This window comes from Galeopterus variegatus, unplaced genomic scaffold (genome assembly GCF_000696425.1).
Source record: "Galeopterus variegatus unplaced genomic scaffold, G_variegatus-3.0.2 Scaffold1950, whole genome shotgun sequence".
Classification (NCBI taxonomy): Eukaryota; Metazoa; Chordata; class Mammalia; order Dermoptera; family Cynocephalidae; genus Galeopterus; species Galeopterus variegatus.
In genome coordinates, this window is record NW_007728061.1 from 248,177 (window position 1) to 263,668 (window position 15,492).

Below are 15,492 nucleotides of genomic sequence, written 5' to 3' on the forward strand. Positions count from 1 at the left end.
AAAAAAACCATCAAAAAACCAAACAGAAGAGATTTATAAGGCCTAATGTCAAGTGCAACATTTAGGTTCAAAAAGATCAATTATATAAATTCAAAATAGGAAGACCTAAGTTGGCAGCAGACCTAACACAAGGCAAAATTTAAGGGTGAGGGTAACCAAAAACCTCAAATAGAGGCCAACCGTGTGACACATGACGGAGAAAGCCAGTGTGTGCTTGTTAGAAATGGTCTCCAGATCAAGGAACACGACCATTTCGTTCTGCTGTAAACCGGTCGGATTAGTTCCACAGTACTTGATCCAGTTCTAACAGTTGGATTTAAAGAGGGAAAATGATTAATTGAATGACTTCTAGAGAAAAATGACAAAGAGGAGATAGTGTCCTGAAAAAGGTCTTTTGAGAGACAGCTAAGAGAGCCAGCAACGTCCCCTGAAGAAAGACCACACTTTAATGGAGACAGGGTGGTCACATCTGAATGCCACAGGTGCTGCTGCATCGAAGATCAGCAGGAGCCAGAATTAGCACTGACTGGTACGCACTACAAGAAAACAGTTCTTTGGCTTGTTTTATAAAGGAACTTTCTTTTTTTTTTTTTTTTTTTTTTTTCTTTTTGTCTTTTTTACTGAACGGTAACGGGATCGCAACCCTTGGTGTCGCGCCCGTACCGGGGACCGGCAATGGGATCGCAACCCTCGGTGTTGCGTCCGCACCGCGCTCAGCCAGTGAGCGGGAACCGGTCTCCACATGGGATCCGAACCCTCGGCGGGAGCGCCGCCACACTCCCAAGCGGCGCACTCTCCAGTGCGCCACCGGGCCGGCCCATATAAAGGAACTTTCTAAGAATGTAATCTGTCTAATAACTGGAAAGGCTACCTCAAAAAATACCAGGTCTTTGTCCCTAAAACTCAGTAAGTATTTCTCCAAGTCTCTGTAGACAGAACTCCTGCTTTCCATGGGAGGTTGAATCAGAGAGCTCTTCAAAGTCCCTGATAATGCCAGCATTCCATGATCCTGAAATTATTATTTCATTCCACTATCAGCAAACACAAGGAACTCCAAAGGAGAGGCTTCCCTTCACTTTTGGGACAATGTACGAAAGTTGTACTGGAAGGACGGAAAACTCTGCAGCAGAAACAAACAGCAAGTCCACGAACTCTGCTTTCATTAATATCACTCTTGTGAAATTCCTTCTTGCAAAATCTACTTCTGTGACAATCTTGTGAGTCCTAGCCTGCAGTGGTGACTCCTGGGAGAGATGAGTTGTCCTCCCTGATGACAGCATGGTGAAAATCGTCCCGTGCGTGGGCCACAATGGATGGCAATTTCTGTTGAGCTGAGTATCAGAGGACGTTCCTCACATCGTCTACCCAACTCCAACAACTAACCCTACCCTTTATCCCACTTCTCTTGCTTCTCTTCACCGGCTTAAGAAGGCCACTTAAGAAGGACATCCTTAAGAAGGAAGTCCCTGGCATCACAGAAATACACCCATTTAATTGGAGACATATTCGCGGTGACATAATCTGATAAGAATGAGGAGACGTGAAACCCAAGTAATGATCAAGTAAATCGTCAAGTGTGAAAGGAGATCAGGGTGTTGGAAACTCTAGAGAGACACCAGATAACCTTCATGGCACCTTCACACTAACGAGCAAAACCTTTTCAATAAAGTCTCTCACAGTCCATGTGCCAACCAAGGTATGAGCCCAGGTGTTTAAGCCTTGGGTCCCTCATGTCCCCATCTGGTCTGAGTTATTTAGACATATTTTACAAGAAAGTCAAGTTTGTGCTACGGCTCAGGTTTCCATGGCCTTCTATTTGGTCATCTCATCCTATCCTCTCACAGGGCAGGGAGTGAAAGTGGTGTGCCAGGGGCCGGGAGGAACTCGGTGTGCACGAAACAAAGTGAGGACCCTGACCCAGGAACTCCCATTCTTTGCTTCTGTCAACTGTGTCCTTTCTCATTTGAGGGAATTTGGGTCTGCTGGAAAATGCCAGTGTTCCAGGAGTCTAGAGGCAAATCCTCTCTAATTTGGAGGCTACAAGGAGCAGTTCCAGTAGGACCAGATCCTCCCTCCATGTTTGCTACTGGACCACTCCTCATCTCATGGAGAGGGAACATGAAAATAGGCTGTCCCAGGAAACCAGGAGAGATGATTCCAGTCCCACTTTCACCTCTACTACACATACAACTTTGGGGGAGCCACCATGTGGGACAAAGAAGGCCATTAGAAGGAACCCCCCAAGCATAGGGGTTTATAGTGAGAAAGCTCAAAGGATTTGCATCTGCATTGGGCTATTGGGACTTGGCTTCCAGGTCAGAAAGAAAGGCCTCTTTTACTAGAGTCTGCTGAAAAAATTAAAAATCCATTAATAGGTAAATCAGCAGAAGTGACACTTTTCCGAGATGTCATAAACCATTCTTTCCTTAAAGAGCTTAAAACCATTTGCACTCCAATCAGAAGGTTCCGTGCACCCTCTTTCTCCTGCATCCAGAGATGGCCAGACCGGAAGAGTCTCTCTCCATGAATTCTAGCGATATTAACTAGGTCCACTTTGGAAAGCATCAGCCCTTCTATAATGCTACTCCCCGGAATCTCAGTTTGGTTCCATGAGCTGTGGCTCCATTTAAAGAGAAGGGGGCAGTTGGCAGCTCTGTCTCCTCGCTTGCTGGCTGCTGCCCACTGGAGTTGCTTACTCTGTTGCAGAGCTTAGACCCCCTGGTCTGAAGTCACACTGGGATGTAAAAATGCACAGATGGGCCGATGAGGGCTAAATGAGATAATGGATGTCAAAGCTCCTTTAAAACCATAAAATTTGACACAAATGTTTGCAATTACTATGATGACAAACTCAGGGCCAGTTTTACATGGAGAGAAAGCAGTTTCCCTACGTCCCTCTAGGCCCTAGGACATCACCATCGTAGGGGATTGAAATTCTTTCTATTTTAAGCCTGGTGTCCAGATATGGAATCAACTATCCCTTCAGATATGCTCACAGGGACATAAGTGTACACGCATATACTGGGTTCTTTCCTGAAAGCAAATCTTAATGGGTGGAGATTTCTGGGCATCTAGAACGGGAGCAGAGAGAGTGCCAAGAGAGGAAGAAAAGAAAATATTGAAAGAGAAGAGGAAGAAAAACAAGTTGAAAGGGTAGGAGGAGGCATCTTCAAAAACAGAGCATAACTGTGAAGCAAGGTGAAGGATATCCATTTGGAATTCCAGGAGGAATGCGATGACAAACAATGACAAGGAAAATGCCCCGTGTCAACGTCACTCTATCCCTTGTGTCCTTACTAACCTATGGGGATCTGTAAGCAATTTTGCCAAACCCTGAAATCCAAATAGATGGAGATGGTTCTAAACAAAATGTGCTTTAAGCATATAATCACGGGTTGGCTGATAGTTTCCTCATTGTTTCTGAACACCGATAATGCCGAGGTTTGCCAAAGTCATTTGGGTTGCTATGATCATGTGATTACGGCCCAGGTACTGTCTGGCTCCGAGGCCGGCTGAGCTACTCTGAGTTTGACAAGAACCACACCACTAAAATCCCCCTTAATTTCTTGAAGATGCTGCATCAGCACTCACTGCTAGGAGAAAAAAAGGAACTGACATCGTTTTCTAAACATGCAGCATTAATTTTCCTATTCAATCTAAATTCAGCCCAAAATCTAAACAACCGCTTAAAGCACACCCACACTAAATGAAATTTCAAATCACAAATGAAAGAGGGAGCGTTCATTGCCACAGGAGCTGTCACCAGCCACAATAAAATCCGCCTCCATCTACAGGGGCTGCCATCACAAACTTCTCAAGATAAACCTGTGAGTTACCAACATCTTCACTTAAAACTCTGCAGTGTCCTTGGATTTTCCAGAGACAAACAGGAGAATGTGACCTTGAGTGCCCACCACCAAACCCACTGGCTGGAGAGTAGCACGTCTGCAGCGGAGCCACCTGCCGAGGGCTGGGCAATGGTCGGCAGTGGGCAGCAGTTCCGAGCAGTGGGCCAGTCTCTGACAGCAGGCTCCACTCAACGATGGCCTCGGACGGGCCTCCCCCAGCAAAATGGGCCGGCACTTGCCAGCAATTAAGAAATAATGGCGTGGCGCTGGTGCATTTGGCAGAATCGGGTTTTCCCTGGGTCACCTGACTGCCTATTTCGTAGGGAATATGGCCTATGAGATGGGGCACACTCTCACTCATAACCCAGCAGGGAGTTATTCTGTTCAGATAGGACACCTGGCTCCAGGTACTGAGCAGGCTCCAGTTTCTGAACTTCATTAAGGCGATGAATGGTACCATATCAAACAGAAAAAGTTGCCACCTTCCCTCCCCCAAAGCTGTTTTCTTGGGAGCTTACTGACTGGTCAAATGAAGGAACATCGCCTCTGAATGACACTGGACTCTGGTTTACTTAGAAGTAATCACAGAGAAACAACACAGACTCCGACATTTGTTTTCTTTCCACTCAATCCCCCATTGTAAGCTGTAACACTAGGAAAATCCCTTTATGTTTAATCTCTGGGTAGCCGACTATTTTCCTGATTTCAACTCTGCAAATCCTCATCCTGAGCTTAAGAATGTGTCGCACATTCTCTGCCCAGTGTGCATTATGCTCTTTCAAGTTCACCTGGCCTCAGGGAGAGAACTCCTGCCACTTGCCTGGGGCGCTCTCCACACCTTAACTGCTAAATCCCTGAGGGCACAAAGTAGGACTTCTCCTTCACTTATATCCCTCTGGTATCAGGTAGAGTGTTAATCACATAGTAGGTATTCAATAAGTATCAACTGAAGAAATGACTGCAGCACATAAAAATGGAAGTTGTTGGAATTTAGGTATGGATGGGATCTAAGAATGCATCAGCATTTTCTGAACCTAAGCATTCAATAGATGCTTCCTGAATGAATGAATCAGTGCATGAAGAAGTTACCTTCCAGTTAACAGCTGCGAACAAGTTGTTTGGACTGAAGAAATGTCCCAGGGAGATTTGTAACCTCTTCACCCAGGCTTTTGAGTTGTACCAATGTAGATGTGCATGCACACATGTGCACACGAGTGTGTGTGTGTGTGTGTGTGTGTGAGGCCATGTAGTGAGGGAGAAGAGACTGGACCCATGCATGTGTCTTCAGGCCTGGAAAAGGCTCTCATGGTCCTACCTTGTTGTGATACTGCAGCATCTGAGTAATGATTCTTATCTTCGGATGGTAGTTCTTTATGGAGATTACCCTGAAAAAGAAAGAACCGAAGGTGAGGCAGGGTCTGCCTTACCCATGGAGTCTGACAGGAAGATTAATTTCACAATTTCCAAATGGGTGCAGGAGGGGCCAGCAGCCAGGGCCATCCAGAAGGGCTGCAGGCACTGGGCCAAGTTAAACTGTGTTGCCACCACCATACTTCTTGGTAGTATGAAAAAGAAATCACACAAAATGATTATATTACGTATTGTTGAATATAGTAATTATCCTGATTTGAGCATCACATATTACACACAGGTATTGATATTCAATGCAGTACCCCACAGGCATGTACAATTATGTTTCAATAAATTAAATAATAATAATAAATTAAAATATGCAGGAGAAAAAAAAAAAGAAGGAAAGAAATCACAAAACGGCCACAGTCTATGTCCTGAGCATTAAAAAAGCGAGGGACCCTGTGCTGCCTTGGTGATGGTATATGTGCATATGTGAAAAGGGGGTGGAGGTTCTGGAGTGGGGGTCACAGGCTCACTGCCTATATAGTCATCTAAAGCAAGCTGAAATCACTTGCTTTCCAGAGGTCTGCAATCTCCCACACCCCAGGGACCAGCCTAGAAACAATCTGCTCCAAGTCTGATAGCCCAAGTTAACAACTTGAAACAACAATGGCAAACCAAACAAGCAGCGTGACAAATGGTTCTACTTGTCACACACATTCTTGGCCACTCTCACAAAAATGATTTCTAAGTCGAACTCTTAGGATGAGATCAAGGACTCAGCCTTCCGTAGCTAATGGAGCCTAAACGAAGATGGGAACACGCTTTAAAAAGAAGTTCCAAGGGGCCGGCCCGGTGGCGCACTGCTACAGTGTGCCGCTTGGTAGCGCGGCGGCACTCCCGCCGAGGGTTTGGATCCCACATACAGACCGGCCGCTCACTGGCTGAGCGAGGTGCGGGCGCAACACCGAGGGTTGCGATCCCGTTGCCGGTCCCGGTCCGGTACGGGCACGACACTGAGGGTTGCGATCCGTTGCCGGTCACGAAAAAAGACAAAAAGGAAAAAAAAAAAAAGAAGAAGTTCCAAGGCCTCAAAGAAGTCTCGATCTGGTGGAGACCACCCCCAGTCACCCTCAGTCCATTCTCAGTACTAACCACTGAGCCCCCACCCCCTCCCCTTAAAAGTGCTCCCGTGTCAATCACTGTGCAACAGGGAAGGGCACGGAAACACCTGGGCTCCAGTTGCAGCTGTTGGACTAATGAACTGGGTGACCTTCAGGAAGTCTCTGGGCTCTCTGTTCCTGTTTCCTCATCTGGACACTGGGGGCAACGGTACCTGCTTTATTTACTTCACAGGCTTGGTATGAGCAGCAAATGCGAGACCAGATGTGAAAATGCTTTGAAACCATTAAAAGCTCTCTCCACATGTAAGTTATGGTTTTTGTCATTACTGACTCTGTCAGAGGTGACATTGTACATTTCCTCCTATGACCAGGAAGGCTCAAGAATGGAATTCCACGGAAAGGCCCACCTCCTAGGCCTAATCAGGAATGCAAAGGCATTTGTTATGACCGCCCCCACCAACTTCCCACCAGGCTGGTCCGCTGCAGCCCTGCTTGTGCAGAGACAGAGAGCAGGCAGCCAGGGAGCAGCTTTATCTCAAGAGCTGCAACTTGTGAATTTAGGAAATGGATCATGCGAAAGCGTCTCCCTGCACAAATCCACTCGGCTTTTTGCACTTGAAGGATTTCATTTTATTTTTGAAAAAGTATGGTGTTGGCCCGTGCTTATAACTCAAGGACTCTGAGCCTCTGTCAGCCTCTCAGTGCAGGTCACAGCATCAGCCAGTTTTCTGCATTAGCTCATTTCAAATGGATCTTTGACATTTTAATTTCAAAAGGGGCAGACTGGTCTCATTAAACTAAGGAGGAAGGAGGATTATACAAATAAGAGAAAGACAGAGCCCATTTTTAACCCTGAACTTCTCCCACTTCCTTTGGCTGCCTGGGCCTTAGTGTGGTTCTAGTTAGTCCGTGGCTTCATTACATTTCTGATACTACCTCTGTCCAGTAATATCTCTGCCTTGGCATCCTGCCAGTCACCCGGCACCTATATGTGTTCCTATTAACCCATTCACAGTCAGGGTTTAAATAAAATATGGCAATAAAGAAAAACGCCCATTTCAGAGCTATTACTACTTTCTATTATTCACTGAGGGGGTGGGAGGGACTGTACCAGCCCCAAACTTTTCTGCGGTCAAAATGTTAAGCTTCATCTTTTTTGGTTTTTCCCTTTAAATTTTGAAGAGTTCCTTAAAGGCTATATATTTTTATCATTTCAAATGACAGAAAAACGTGTCAAAGGATAGAAATCCTACTTATTTCAAAGGAAGGAACAAATGACACACGGTAAACTGAAGCTGGTGTAGTCACCTTCCAGCTGTGACTAGTTAGGGATGGGACCCTTTGGGAAGTGGGTCCCCATGCCACCCTCTCTCTGCAGCCCACAAGCCCAGTGCTTACGATAGTTCATGCACAAACCCCTTAACATGACAGTTGTCAGCACACCGCAGAGAAAAGTGCATGGAAAGAGAAGACTGTCAGATGCTGCCTGCCAGACACAAGGACCAGATGCTTCGGGGAGCACTTGCTCATCTGATATGCACCAGAGGAATCCCCCGCCTCACGGATGGGGAAAGCTTAGTCACCTGGGGCCACCGACGAGAAGTAAAGATGAAAGAGATGCGAGCCCTGTAATGACATAAAGCAACTTCCCAACCCTCAACCTCAGGTAAATTCCCAGGACAAAGTAAACAAAGCTGCAGGGAGAGGTGAAATCTGTCTGCACCAAGCATGGCTGTTCGCAATTAGGCAAGCGATCCTGGGAATACCGTGGGAGTGAAATGTTTTCTCTTAGTTCATCTCCTCTCCAGAAGGTTCTCTGGATTATTCCCTCGCAGCTCTCTTAAGTATTCTGCAATTTATGCTAGAGTAGAGACAAATTCCAAAAGGGCTTTAACTATTGGGAGCAAAATCGTCATTTCATAGTCACAGCATGTGACTGTGGGTTTATCTAAAGAGAAAAAACGGAATAATTTTTCTTTCGAAATGAGAAAAGAACAAGGTGTTGAAGTTGGTGCTTAGCCAAGCATGGGATGGGCCTAACCCATTTTCAGAACAGACACTGGGCTGTGTTTCCCATGGCTTCCTCCCCCTGCTAAACAGTGTGTTAAAAAAAGAGTGGGGGCTGGTAGTCAAACAGGTTTGAGAAATGCTCTGTAGAACAGCAGAACAGACACTGGGCTGTGTTTCCCATGGCTTCCTCCCCCTGCTAAACGGTGTGTTAAAAAAAGAGTGGGGGCTGGTAGTCAAACAGGTTTGAGAAATGCTCTGTAGAACATCATCTCGGATTCACATTAGTAGTAAAAGCACTGAGAAGGCTTTCAGTGAAGAACACAATCTAATTTGGAGAAACTGGTTGAAACAAGCTAGCTTCTCTGCGAGGTGATTCTGATCAAGACGCTGCAGACACACTTGGAAAGCTCTCACAAGGGGGTTCTCAACCCCTTCGCTATTGACATTTGGGGCCAGATAAGTCTCCTTTGCAGGGGGCTGTCCTGTGCATCGTAGGACATTTAGCAGCATCCCTGACCTCTACCCATCAATGCCACCAACACCATCCCTTAGTTATGATGGCCAAAAAATATCTCTAGACACTGCAGATTGTCCCCTGGGGGGCAAAATTACTCCCAGTGAAAACATCTCAATCCACTTCCCCTTAGGGAACATGGTACCTTAACTGAGGTCAGCACCCATCCAAATCTCTTTCCTTTTCTAGCTCTACCTCAAGGGATCTCAAACCCCAGACCAGCCGTGAGTCCCAGAGCTCCCATCTGCTATGGGTGAGCTGGCCATTGGTGGCGCCCTGGGCACCTCCACAACACCACAGCCTCAGCTCCCCAGGCCTATGCAGGTGGCAAGTTGAGGGGTGGCTTATGGGGGAAAGAAGGTTCCACAGAGATAGACCTCTGAAGAGGACCCCCATCCCCATCCCCCCTGAGTTACCTCATGATGTTGGAGGCATCTTCAGCGTCCGGGTCAGCGCAGTACTTGTTGGCAAGGATGAGGCATGCATCTGCTGACTCTATCTAAGACACCAAAAGGAAAACCCAGAACACAAACATATAAAATAGCCAAGCTCAACTGCAGTCTCTCTCTGTTGACATCTCTTGGGGAACCTGGTGCTTTGCAAGAAAGAAAAATACAATGCTGAGAGATTATAGTTTTTGTCAAAAGTGCAGGTTGCAAGTTCTTCTTATGGTAGAAACATTTCGTCTTGTTGCTGTTGAAGGGTACAATGTGTACCTTGGTAATTACACTTTTCATTTGGCATAGTGGCTTACATGTAGGATTTCCAGACTTCTTCAAACAACAAGTAATTAAGCCCTTCAGTCCCCTCCCCACCTCCTTTCTCGACCATCCACCCCATCGTCCTAATTTTTCCAGTTGGGAAATGGAGGTAGGTGGGCTAAATTCCTTCTCACAGGTGAGCAAGTTAACTGAGTAGCTGGGTATTCAGAAATTTAGATTTCAAAGTCCTTCATTATTTGTGGACTAAGAAGAGATCAGAGGTCTAAATCAGATAACAGCTCAGTATTGTTTAGTATTCAATTAGCATTCAGATATTCAAAAGACAACAAATCCATTGTGTGAAATTATATGTTACAGATGAACTCAAAATACAACCTATTGACTTATCTAAACATGAGCCAAAAGGGATTTATTCCTTAGAGGGGACCGTGAGTTTGATGTGCTAATAACTGCTTGCATTTAAATTAGGTCCATGAACAATAACTGTTTTTTCTACATTCTCATAAGATTTCACATCAGCCATCACTTGGGTCATGTCTGGATAATATTAAGATTAACTGGACTATATAAGCATAAGAATTCTCATGCTGGCTCAGGTCTGCAGTCTGTCCTACTTGGTAGACCACTCTGCATTTGGTTGGGGGGTGGGGCATGGTTTCCCCCATAGTATGTCACAAATTGTCTCTAAATGTCTTTAATAATGCAAAGAATTTCCCCAAATCCTTTTGGATTATTCATGTTTGCCTATTATATTATTTACAGAACTATGTGGTGACCAGAGTTAGCATTCAGACTTCAGTGGATTCACAATATTAATGTACATGCTTACAAAATTTACGTAAAATCAGTGAAATGGGTGATGCCATTTGCCCGTGTCGCTTTCCCTTCTAAGCCTCAGGCATGCTTTATGAGAAGATTCTAATAGTAGGTCCTGGAGAGAAAGATCAGCCCACTACCAAGTGATGTCAGATACCTGTACATTTAGTTTTGCACCTTGAGTGTTTGGTGGGGGGAAAAAAAGAAGCTCAAGATATTATGGCTTAGTAAAATTTTATATTATACTTTACCCTAATGATTCTTTCAGATGTCAGTAATAGATGTCAGAGCTATGTTGAGTCCAACTTAAGTATTCAAGATGAAAACTACCTGATTATTGTGTTGTGTATAAGACTACTGAATCTGTGCAACTGGTCTACTTCCTTCAGGAGTGGCTGATATTGAGGAAAACAGTAAAATAAGTTTCATGTTAGGACCTGACAAAGTGTGGAATGCTTATAGGTGGTCCAGCAGGTGTCAGCAGCACAAGGTCCTGGGGCCAGAAGGTGGCTGATGTCAAGGCTGGTGCTATCTGACTTATCTCACTAGGGGTTTAGGAGATGACTCCTGGCCATCCTGGGAGCATGTCCCCTCCCCACAGAGTCAGACCACCCCCCAAGAGGGAATAAGAGCAGAAGTCAACTCTTCCTCCTTACCTTGACTCTTGCAAGATCATGTGGATTGAGGACTGAACCCTGATAAAATTCCACCTGAGTAAAATGCCGTTTGAACAGAGCTTCAAGCTCCAGGTTAGGTGAAATGCTGCATGGGGAGAAAAGAAACAGCCATTAATTTAATGAACTTGGGACTTCAGCCTCTGGCCTCTCTTCCCTCTAATCTCCACAGTGAGACCTGGGGAAAGGTTTTGCACTTCCAAGTAGCTCCCTTTCTTGCCATAAATACAAGGCCCACACTCAAGAGAAGTAAAACCTCCACCCAACTGAAAACCAAAACCAGTATCGAGGTAAAACCAATCACAACAATTCCTTGAATTTGTTAAGACGAGTGAACAGATATGACGTACAGGGGAAGGGGAGAGAGAGGGGGGAAGAGGAACGTGTGAAGGGTCACGAAAATCATCTACAATGTGTACTGAGAAGTTAAAATAAAATAAATAAATATTTGATTAAAAAAAAATAAAAGAGGTTCGTGGCCTTTACAAAGTCTGAGGCCTGTGAGGCGAAACGTCCTCAGCTGTGCTATGAATGGAGTCCCTACTTTATGAACAGAGAAGCAGAGACCATGACGCCGTGGTGACGGTTAATTTTATGTGTCAACTTGATCACGCCACAGGGTACCCAGCTTGAGTATGATTTCTGGGTGTGTCTGTGAGGGTGTTTTCAGACGAGATTAGTATCTGAATCAGCAGGCTCAGTTAACAGTCCTCCTCCACGTGAGTGCACATCGTCCAATGCTTTGAGGGCCTGAATAGAATGAAAAGGTAGGGGAAGGAGGAATTTGTCCCCTCTGCTTCTTGCCTGCCTGCTTCCGTGGGACACCTATTTCTTTTTTTCCTGCCCCTGGACTAGGATTTATGTCACGGTCTGCCCTGGTTTTCAGGCCTTTGGAGTCAAACTGATTCCACCACCAGCTTTCCTGGGTCTCCAGCTTGTGATCGTGGGACTTCTCAACCTCCACAATCAAGTGAGCCAACTCCTCATAATAAATCTCTCAAGAGATGGATAAAAACACATAGTGATAGATATGTCAATATCTTTATCTGTATCTCCCACTGATTCTGCTTCTCTGGAGAACCCTGACTAATACAACCAGGGATGAGTCCAAGTGTCCCCTAGCAGAGCCATCCTGCGATTTCTTCCATCAGGAGACCTTCCCCTGCTTCTGCCTCATGGACTTCTCATCCCCCAAGACTTAGATCAAAAAGTCACCTCCGAGCAGCCACAGACAGACTTAATTTACTCTCGGTTCCATTCTTGACTCACACATGTGCTCATCCCACCTCTTAGTGCTGAGCTGTATGGGCACCTCTCTCACGGAGGACAAGGATTAAATGATCGATTGACCTATTTGTTCCTTTATTAGTTCTGCACAGATAAAAAATACCCTGTACATGTACAATGCTAGGCACAGGGAGATGATATTTAGTTACAATCTACTATGTGGCAGGGACTGCTAAATCAAGTGTGTATACTGCTTGTCCCACCTCTTAGTGCTGAGCTGTATGGGCACCTCTCTCATGGAGGACAAGGATTAAATGATCAATTGACCTATTTGTTCCTTTATTAATTCTGCACAGATAAAAAAATACCCTGTACATGTACAACGCTAGGCACAGGGAGATGATATTTAGTTACAATCTACTATGTGGCAGGGACTGCTAAATCAACACTGCCTAACATCTATTAAGGACTTAGTAATAATACTCATTGTTAATGTTTTTGAGCATTTACTTTGTGGCAGAGTTCTAAGCACTTGATAAGTATTAACTCATTTAAATCTCAAAACAACCCGATGGGAAGGTATGTTATTAACCTAAAACTCCGAGAAGTTAATTACCTGGGCCATCCACTTTGAGTCTGACATTGACAGATACTGGGGACACAAAGGTGAGTCCTGGAAACTGAAGCATTAGCAGCCAGCTTGTTTATTCCAACTAAAGCAGTGGGTGAGAGAAAAGTGGCTGCCTGTGCAAACCTGACCAGCCTTCCAGGTCCATCACAAGGTACACCTTTCAGAGGCCTGCCCTGGCAACGCAAGCAGCCCTGGTCTCTCCCTGATAGAGCTGCCCGTGCAGTCCTGCCACCTGATTAAACTGACTTCACCATTCATTGATTAATAGAGGATCAATGTTGTCCTCTAATTGTTGCACGTGTGCTCGTTGTGAAATGCCGGACCAACGTGGGGGCAGAACCTGCCCCCTATACCTCTGTTGAGCCTTCCAAAATGCTCAGCAGAGGACCTGCCCCACAGCCGGTAATCAGCAGCTGAGCCCTAAATAGGACCTATGGGTGCGTGCTGCCGTGCCACCATGGCCTGGTTTGTCCTATCAGAGTGTGGAGAAGTCAGTGCAGACAAGAAAAGTGCTAGTGATGCAACATGGTGGCAAGTCAGAAGTTTGGCATTCTGTGAACAAATGCCAGCAGAAGGGGACGCACAGAACGGGGATTCTGTAGGAAGGCAATCTCATAGGCTCTCTGAGCAGGACTGAGCCCTGGGTGGCCAACACTGTGCTGAGCCAACAGCAGCACGTGAGCTTTGTCCTGGCCCTTTACGACTGGGCCCCATGATAGCCCCATCTCCATAAAAGAGGGTGATGATGGTACCACCGTGTCAGCATGGTGGAGGCCCCCATTGCTCTCCATTCCTGTGGCAGACTACCTTTGTCCTAAAAAGGGGACCAGGCAACACTCAAAACTGTCACACTGGAGGGAGGGGAGATACCTTGCTTTCCTTACCTGTAAAATGGTAAGGCCTACCTCCTGAGTTGATTGTGCAGCCTAAAATAGTTTATCTTTCATGACAGTAGCTAACGTTTATTGAGTACCCACTGTATGCCTGACTCTGCTCTGCACACCTTACATGGATTGCTTCATGTCATTCTCACAACAGCCCAGTGTGGTAGAAAACCATTATTATTTCCCCAAATTATGGATTTGGAAACTGAGGCACAGGGAAGATAAGTAACTTGCTTAACCAGTAATTGGTTGAGTCAGGATTCAGACAGAGAGATCTTGAGTCCAAAAAATATACTTTTACTCTGTCTGTGGAATAAATGAGGGGTGGTATGCACAGTGAGCAGCCGAGGGTCCCATGCTGGGGGTTCCTGGAATCAGCAGTTATTATTATTACCTTATTCTCTGCTTCCTCTTATGTTGTTACTATCCTCTATGTGTCTTTCTTGGTCACTATCCCAGTCTTGCACTCCTAAAGCACCCACATCACAGAGCTAAGCATCCCACAGCAGACACTGTGGACATACCAGCATCACACAGGTCCAGACTGCTGAGGTGACAATGGAGATGATTAACTCCACCACCATTTCCTCCAGAGGGAAACTCAGATGTGGCCCCAGGATTGCCTCTACTGAGGCAGGCTCTGTCCTCGTCAGTGAACTAGTGTGGTGTTGCCCTTTTCCCTGGTTCTGTGACGTCCTCCCCAACGAAGCCAGCAGGGATCATGGCTCGCTCCAGTCTGCCCTGATCCCCAATCGCACCCCCATCACACCACTCCTATAGACACTCAGGGAGTCCCCCACAGGCTGCGTGATTAGGTGGAGCATCTGGGAACAGCAGGAGCCTCTTACTTGTGAAGAAAGACGATCTCCACATTGACATCGTCCCGGTCCTTGTGCAGAAAGTCCTTCAGGAAGTTGGAAACACTCTCCAGAGTGATGTGTCCACAGACCACAATGTGCCTGAACAGGAGAGTCTGGTTAGATCAGGCCAGGCCCGGCGGCATGACCCCACATCCCACCCCCTGCGAGGCTTAGGAAGCGCAGCAGCTGCAGGGAAGCATGCATCTCCTCCAAGGGCCTCAGTGAGGGCACAGCTCCCCTTCCCCGAGGGCTGTGAGGCAAAGCAGCGGTGCTGGCAGGTGCACAGAGACTNCAGCTCCCCTTCCCCGAGGGCTGTGAGGCAAAGCAGCGGTGCTGGCAGGTGCACAGAGACTCCTAGACAGAGAAGGCATATGGCTTCTCACCTGAGGCTGCACAAAATCCTATTAAAAGCCCAACCGTTTGGCCAAGTGGTTTTATGCATTTAACAATAAGTGACATTATGCTTGGGCTTAAATGCTGCATTATCAAGTCCCTTGCAGATTCATATCTCTCCCATTCTGCCCACAAAGCGTCCTCCCGGGAGATTTACTGTATGAGTCTTGGTTTATGACATAGAGCTTATCAGGTAATGAGATAACAAATCTTGCTGAAACGATGATTTTGTGTGTAAGAAAGCGGACTTTTATCAGGGTGGCTAATGTGCGGCTTGACACGTTATAGGCTCTGCTGGCCATAAGCAGTAAAAAGAAAATTTTGCATTTTTCCACCATAACTCCTCCGACAATGGGGGCATGTAACACTTTACAGTAAGTGAGCATTACTCAGGGCTAAATGGGGATGGGACGCCTATGGAATCGAAGATCATGCT

General features: G+C 46.0%; 1 protein-coding gene across 1 annotated transcript in view; it reads right to left on the reverse strand.

Moving 5' to 3' along the window:
* KCNMA1 (potassium large conductance calcium-activated channel, subfamily M, alpha member 1) overlaps nucleotides 1–15,492 on the reverse strand; it is a 258,994-nt gene that overhangs the window by 223,225 nt on the left and 20,277 nt on the right. The window contains exons 4-7 of the mRNA XM_008579735.1: nucleotides 14,652–14,762; nucleotides 11,044–11,149; nucleotides 9,266–9,348; nucleotides 5,164–5,233 (exon numbers count right to left, since the gene is read on the reverse strand). Of these exons, the coding sequence (XP_008577957.1) occupies nucleotides 5,164–5,233; nucleotides 9,266–9,348; nucleotides 11,044–11,149; nucleotides 14,652–14,762 (370 nt within the window). The remainder of the gene's footprint in view (nucleotides 1–5,163; nucleotides 5,234–9,265; nucleotides 9,349–11,043; nucleotides 11,150–14,651; nucleotides 14,763–15,492) is intronic.